The sequence below is a fragment of the Onychostruthus taczanowskii genome, unplaced genomic scaffold, assembly GCF_017590055.1.
Source record: "Onychostruthus taczanowskii isolate IOZ18803 unplaced genomic scaffold, ASM1759005v1 scaffold607, whole genome shotgun sequence".
NCBI classification, from domain to species: Eukaryota; Metazoa; Chordata; class Aves; order Passeriformes; family Passeridae; genus Onychostruthus; species Onychostruthus taczanowskii.
Window position 1 is genome coordinate 2,448 of NW_024503757.1, and position 7,814 is coordinate 10,261.

Sequence of the window (7,814 nt, forward strand, 5' to 3'; positions counted from 1 at the left end):
ATGGTCAAAAGGGGGTGGGGATGGTCAAAGTTGGGTGGGGATGGTCAAAAATGGGGAGATAATGGTCAAAATGGGGTGGGGACGGTGAAAAATGGGGTGGGGATGGTCAAAAATGGGGAGATGATGGTCAAAATGGGGTGGGGATGGTCAAAGTTGGGTGGGGATGGTCAAAAATGGGGAGATAATGGTCAAAATGGGGTGGGGACGGTGAAAAATGGGGTGGGGATGGTCAAAAATGGGGAGATGATGGTCAAAATGGGGTGGGGATGGTCAAAGTTGGGTGGGGATGGTCAAAATGGGGTGGGAACGGCCAAAAATGGGGTGGGGATGTTCAAAAAATGGGGTGGGCATGGTCAGAATGGGGTTGGGATGGCCAAAAATGGGGTGGGGATGGTCAAATTGGGGTGGGGATGGGGTGGTGGTCCAGGCATTTTGGGTGGCCACCAGGGCGACGCTTTGGCCACCCACGAACTCATGAGGGGCAGGCGAAACCCAACGAGACTTCTCCAACTTGGGCAAATCCCACCCAAAAATCTCCCACCTTGGATTCCACCCAAACCCTCACCCCACCCCAATTTTTCGCCCCTCCTTGGAGCCAAAACCCCCGAATTCCCCCAACAAGGAGAACCCCAACGCCCAACCGACCTCGGCCAAGCTCCGCGAATGCCACCCCAAGCCCGATTTCTCCCAAATCCACCCCAAAGCCCGTGGCCGGGGGCGTGCCCTGACCTGGCCCCAGGCCGGCGGCGGTCATCTGCGTGGCCATCAGCCGCGCCAGGTGCTTGATCTGCGCCTCGGTGCCGGCCGACTCCACGGGCGTGTAGGTGGCCTGGAAGGAGGCGGGCATGGCCTCGGGCAGGTACACCATGCTGATCAGCACCTGCGGGGACACGCGGCACGGGGCGGGCTCAGGCACCCCGGAATCGCCTCGGGGAGCCCGGAATCGCCTCGGGGAGCCCGGAATCAGCTCGGGGAGCCCGGAATCGGCTCGGGGAGCCCGGAATCAGCTTGGGGAGCCCGGAATCAGCTCGGGGAGCCCGGAATCAGCTCAGGGACCCCGGAATCGCCTCGGGGAGCCCGGAATCGGCTCGGGGAGCCCGGAATCGGCTCGGGGAGCCCGGAATCAGCTCGGGGAACCCAAAATCGACTCGGGTACCCCGGAATCGCCTCAGGGAGCCCGGAATCAGCTCGGGGAACCCAAAATCAGCTCGGGGAGCCCGGAATCAGCTCGGGGAGCCCGGAATCAGCTCGGGGAACCCAGAACCACCTCGGGGAGCCCGAAATCATCTTGGGGAACCCGAAATCAGCTCAGGGACCCCGGAATCACCTCGGGGAGCCCGGAATCAGCTCGGGGAGCCCGGAATCAGCTTGGGGAACCCAAAATCAACTCGGGTACCCCGGAATTACCTCGGGGAGCCCAAAATCATCTTGGGGAACCTGAAATCAGCTCAGGGACCCCGGAACCACCTTGGGGAGCCCGGAACCAGCTCGGGGAGCCCAAAATCACCTTGGGGAGCCCGGAATCACCTTGGGGAGCCCAAAATCACCTCGGGGAGCCCGGAATCAGCTTGGGGAACCCAAAATCAACTCGGGTACCCCGGAATCACCTTGGGGAGCCCGAAATCATCTTGGGGAACCTGAAATCAGCTCAGGGACCCCGGAACCACCTTGGGGAGCCCGGAACCACCTCGGGGAGCCCAGAATCACCTTGGGGAACCCAGAACCACCTCGGGGAGCCCGAAATCAGCTCGGGGAGCCCAAAATCAGCTTGGGGAACCCAGAACCACCTCGGGGAGCCCGAAATCAGCTCGGGGAGCCCAAAATCAGCTTGGGGAACCCAGAACCACCTCGGGGAGCCCGAAATCAGCTCGGGGAGCCCAAAATCAGCTTGGGGAACCCAGAACCACCTCGGGGAGCCCGAAATCAGCTCGGGGAGCCCAAAATCAGCTTGGGGAACCCAGAACCACCTCGGGGAGCCCGAAATCAGCTCGGGGAGCCCAAAATCAGCTTGGGGAACCCAGAACCACCTCGGGGAGCCCGAAATCAGCTCGGGGAGCCCAAAATCAGCTTGGGGAACCCAGAACCACCTCGGGGAGCCCGAAATCAGCTCGGGGAGCCCAAAATCAGCTTGGGGAACCCAGAACCACCTCGGGGAGCCCGAAATCAGCTCGGGGAGCCCAAAATCAGCTTGGGGAACCCAGAACCACCTCGGGGAGCCCGAAATCAGCTCGGGGAGCCCAAAATCAGCTTGGGGAACCCAGAACCACCTCGGGGAGCCCGAAATCAGCTCGGGGAGCCCAAAATCAGCTTGGGGAACCCAGAACCACCTCGGGGAGCCCGAAATCAGCTCGGGGAGCCCAAAATCAGCTTGGGGAACCCAGAACCACCTCGGGGAGCCCGAAATCAGCTCGGGGAGCCCAAAATCAGCTTGGGGAACCCAGAACCACCTCGGGGAGCCCGAAATCAGCTCGGGGAGCCCAAAATCAGCTTGGGGAACCCAGAACCACCTCGGGGAGCCCGAAATCAGCTCGGGGAGCCCAAAATCAGCTTGGGGAACCCAGAACCACCTCGGGGAGCCCGAAATCAGCTCGGGGAGCCCAAAATCAGCTTGGGGAACCCAGAACCACCTCGGGGAGCCCGAAATCAGCTCGGGGAGCCCAAAATCAGCTTGGGGAACCCAGAACCACCTCGGGGAGCCCGAAATCAGCTCGGGGAGCCCAAAATCAGCTTGGGCTCCCTGACCAGGTTGGGGACATTTCTGGGGGTCAGCAGTGACTCCAGGACAGGTGACACCCCCCCAAGTGTCCCCAAGGCCGATGTCCCCTCCCTGACCAGGTTGGCCACGTTCTCAGGGGTCAGCAGTGACTCCAGGACAGGTGACACCCCCTCAGAGCCCCCCCACAGTGTCCCCAAGGGCGATGTCCCCTCCCTGACCAGGTTGGCCACGTTCTCGGGGGTCAGCAGCGGCTGCAGGAACTCGGCCGTGATGTCGGTGTCCGAGGGGACAGTGACCGCTCCGGCCGCTTTGGCCACGGCCACCGCCGGCGCCTCCAGGTCCTTGTCCTCGTCATCCTCGCCCAGGGGTGGCTCTGAGGGGACACAGGAAGGTCCCTGAGTGTCCCCAAGGGGCCACCAGCAGGAGTTGGGGACACCAAAGGGACACTTGAGGGAACCACAGCGGTGGTGGCCTGCTAGAAGACCTGAGGGATGTTTAATGTCACCTCCCCTGGCCCAGTGTCACCAGGAGGGACTGGGAGGTCCTCGGGGGGGACCTGGGGGGGTTTAATGTCACCAACTGTCCCCAGCGTCTCCATGAGGCCACTGGGACCTGATGGCCACCACAGGGGAGGTGACACCAGTGCACCACAGCCCAAGGGCTTGTCCTGGGGTCACTTCCAGAACCCCCCGATGGCCACCATGGCCACCACCACCCACCCTGAACCCACCACACCCGATGCCACCATGGGGAGGTGACAATGACGTCACCAATGTCCCCACTCACCGATCTTCATCTTCTTGAGGGCATCACTGGGCTCGCCCTGGGGCCATTTCTGACGGCCACCACCACCCTGAACCCTGATGGCCACCATGGCCACCACCACCCACCCTGAACCCACCACACCCGATGCCACCATGGGGAGGTGACACCAGTGTCACCATGGGTTCTCACCGATCTTCATCTTCTTGAGAACATCACTGGGCTCGTCCTGGGGCCATTTCTGGAAACCTCTGATGGCCACCATGGCCACCACCACCCACCCTGAAACCTTCACATCCCTGATGCCACCATGGGGAGGTGACAATGACGTCACCAATGTCCCCACTCACCAATCTTCATCTTCTTGAGAATGACACTGGGCTCGTCCTGGGGCCATTTCCAGAACCCCCCGATGGCCACCATGGCCACCACCACCCACCCTGAACCCACCACACCTGATGCCACCACAGGGAGGTGACAATGATGTCACCAATGTCCCCACTCACCGATCTTCATCTTCCTGAGGGCATCACTGGGCTCGCCCTGGGGCCATTTCTGACGGCCACCACCACCCTGAACCCTGATGGCCACCATGGCCACCACCACCCACCCCGAACCCACCACACCCGATGCCACCATGGGGAGGTGACAATGACGTCACCATCGTCACACCCACCGATCTTCATCTTCTTGAGGGCGGCGTCGGGCTCGTCACGGGGCCGCTTGCGGGCCTCGCGGGGGCTGGGCATGCTGCGGGCGATCTCGGCCTGCGGCGTGCCCAGGTCCACCAGCAGCGTGGTGATCTGCGGCTGGAAGTCGCCCGAGGACGGGTGCCGCAGCACGCTCAGCAGGTGCAGCTTCAGGTTCTTCCGCACGCTGCTCACCTGGGACTTGGCCAGCGTGGGCGGCAGGTTGGCTACGAGGGGGGACACGGGGTTAGGGACACCTGGGGACAGTTGGGACACCTGGGACTTGGCCAGCGTGGGCGGCAGGTTGGCTACGGGAGTGGGGACACGGGGTTAGGGACAGCTGGGGACACGTGGGAACACGTGGGGACAGCTGGGACATGGCCAGCGTGGGAGGCAGGTTGGCTACGAGGTGGGGACACGGGGTTAGGGACACCTGGGGACACCTGGGGACACCAGGGGACAGCTGGGACATGGCCAGTGTCAGGGGCGGGTTGGCTACAGGGGAGGGACACAGGGTTAGGGACAGTTGGGGACACTTGGGGACAGTTGGGGACACCTGGGACATGGCCAGCATGGGCGGCAGGTTGGCTACGAGGGGGAACATGGGGTTAAGGACAGCTGGGGACCCTTGGGGACACCTGGGACATGGCCAGCGTGGGCGGCAGGTTGGCTACGAGGGGGAACATGGGGTTAAGGACAGCTGGGGACCCTTGGGGACACCTGGGACATGGCCAGCGTGGGCGGCAGGTTGGCTACGAGGGGGAACATGGGGTTAAGGACAGCTGGGGACCCTTGGGGACACCTGGGACATGGCCAGCGTGGGCGGCAGGTTGGCTACGAGGGGGAACATGGGGTTAAGGACAGCTGGGGACCCTTGGGGACACCTGGGACATGGCCAGCGTGGGCGGCAGGTTGGCTACGAGGGGGAACATGGGGTTAAGGACAGCTGGGGACACCTGGGGACACTTGGGAACACCTGGGACTTGGCCAGTGTCAGGGGTGTGTTGGCTACGAGGGGGGACATGGGGTTAGGGACACCTGGGACTTGGCCAGCGTGAGTGGAAGGTTGGCTTCGAGGGGGGACACGGGGTTAGGGACAGCTGGGGACACTTGGAGACAGCTGGGACATGGCCAGTGTGGGCAGCAGGTTGGCTACGAGGTGGGGACACGGAGTTAGGGACACCTGGGAACACTTGGGGACAGCTGGGGACACCTGGGACATGGCCAGCGTGGGCGGCAGGTTGGCCCGCTGGCGGGCGATGGTGGCCAGCGAGCCGAGCGCGGCCGTCAGGTTGATGCTGGAGATGGCCGGGTGCACCATGAACTTGAGCAGCTGCTCCAGCGCCGCCTTGCCCTCCTCCCACAGCACGTCTGGGGACAGCGGGGACAGCGGGGTCACCCACACATCAGGGGACAGCGGGGTCACCCACACGTCTGGGGGTCAGCGGGGGTCACCCACGTGCTGGGGGTCACTGGGGTCACCCATCAGGAGGGCACCGGGGTCACCCACACGTCAGGGGACAGCGGGGTCACCCACGTGCTGGGGGTCACCAGGGTCACCCACTGGTCGGGGGTCAGCGGGGTCACCCACGTGCTGGGGGTCACCGGGGTCACCCACATGCTGGGGGTCAGCGGGGTCACCCACGCGCTGGGGGTCAGTAGGGTCACCCATGTGCTGGGGGTCAGCGGGGGTCACCCACGCGCTGGGGGTCAGCGGGGACAGTGGGGTCACCCACACGTCAGGGGACAGTGGGGTCACCCACACGTCTGGGGACAGTGGGATCACCCACATGCTGGGGGTCAGCGGGGTCACCCACGTGCTGGGGGTCACCGGGGTCACCCACATGCTGGGGGTCAGTGGGGTCACCCACCGGGAGGGCACCGGGGTCACCCACCCACCGGGAAGGCACCGGGGTCACCCACATGTCGGGGGACAGCGGGGTCACCCACGTGCTGGGGGTCAGCGGGGTCACCCATGCGCTGGGGGTCAGCGGGGTCACCCATCGGGAGGGCACCGGGGTCACCCACACGTTGGGGGACAGCGGGGACAGTGGGGTCACCCACACGTCAGGGGACAGTGGGGTCACCCACGTGTTGGGGGTCAGCGGGGTCACCCACCCACCGGGAGGGCACCGGGGTCACCAATCCATGGGGAGGTCACCAGGATCCCAATCAGGGGGTCAGTGGGGTCCCCAACTCAAGGGGTCAGTGGGGTCCCCAACCCAAGGGGTCAGTGGGGTCATCCCACCCCAAATCCCCCCCACTCACTGGATTTGATGACGGGGTGGTCCCCATCCCATTCCTGACCCCAAACCCCAATCCCAAACCCCAAATCCCAATCCCAATCCCAATCCCAAGCCCCCAGACTCACTGTACTTGATGACGGGCTGGTCCCGATCCCAAACCCCAAACCCCAAACCCCAATCCCAAACCCCAAATCCCAATCCCAATCCCAATCCCAAGCCCCCAGACTCACTGTACTTGATGACGGGCTGGTCCCGATCCCAAACCCCAAACCCCAAACCCCAATCCCAAACCCCAAACCCCAATCCCAACTCACTGTACTTGATGACGGGGTGGTCCCGCGGGATGCGCTCCAGGCTCCCAAATCCCAAACCCAGCCCCAAGCCCCCAGACTCACTGTACTTGATGACGGGGTGGTCCCGATCCCAAACCCCAAACCCCAAATCTCAATCCCAAACCCCAAGCCCAACTCACTGTACTTGATGACGGGGTGGTCCCCATCCCAAACCCCAATCCCCAAACCCCAATCCCAATCCCAAGCCAAGCCCCCAGACTCACTGTACTCGATGACGGGCTGTTCCCAATCCCAAATCCCAAATCCCAATCCCAATCCCCCAGCCTCACTGTCCTTGATGACGGGCTGGTCCCCATCCCAAACCCCAATCCCCAACCCCCAATCCCAATCCCCCAGCCTCACTGTCCTTGATGACGGGCTGGTCCCCATCCCAAACCCCAATCCCCAACCCCCAATCCCAATCCCCCAGCCTCACTGTCCTTGATGACGGGCTGGTCCCCATCCCAAACCCCAATCCCCAACCCCCAATCCCAATCCCCCAGCCTCACTGTCCTTGATGACGGGCTGGTCCCCATCCCAAACCCCAATCCCCAACCCCCAATCCCAATCCCCCAGCCTCACTGTCCTTGATGACGGGCTGGTCCCCATCCCAAACCCCAATCCCAACTCACTGTACTTGATGACGGGGTGGTCCCCATCCCGAACTCCAAACCCCAATCCCAACTCACTGTACTTGATGACAGGGTGGTCCCGATCCCATTCCTGACCCCAATCCCAAGCCCCCAGACTCACTGTACTTGATGACGGGGTGGTCCCCATCCCAAACCCCAAACCCCAATCCCAACTCACTGTACTTGATGACGGGGTGGTCCCGCGGGATGCGCTCCAGGCTGACGTCGTTCTCGTGCCGCCGGGGGACGTCGGAGTCGGCCGTGCGGGGGGACAGCGTCACGATCAGCCCCTCCACGAACTTGATGGCGTGCGTGCGGATGCCGTCGTTGTCCGAGTCCAGCAGCAGGATGATGTCGCTGGCCATGGAGGACATCATCTCCCAGCAGGCCTCCTGCAGCTCGCTGATCACCTTGGACTTCACCATCCACTGCCGAGA

General features: G+C 63.3%; 1 protein-coding gene across 1 annotated transcript in view; it reads right to left on the reverse strand.

Annotated features, from left to right (window-relative positions):
- SYMPK (symplekin) overlaps positions 1 to 7,811 on the reverse strand; it is a gene marked incomplete at its 5' end in the record, with an annotated part of 9,847 nt that extends 2,036 nt beyond the window's left edge. The window contains 6 exons of the mRNA XM_041419375.1: positions 597 to 880; positions 2,935 to 3,089; positions 4,155 to 4,424; positions 5,222 to 5,237; positions 5,414 to 5,538; positions 7,556 to 7,811. Coding sequence (XP_041275309.1) covers positions 597 to 880; positions 2,935 to 3,089; positions 4,155 to 4,424; positions 5,222 to 5,237; positions 5,414 to 5,538; positions 7,556 to 7,811 — 1,106 coding nt within the window. The remainder of the gene's footprint in view (positions 1 to 596; positions 881 to 2,934; positions 3,090 to 4,154; positions 4,425 to 5,221; positions 5,238 to 5,413; positions 5,539 to 7,555) is intronic.
- Between the last annotated feature and the right edge of the window lie 3 nt (positions 7,812 to 7,814).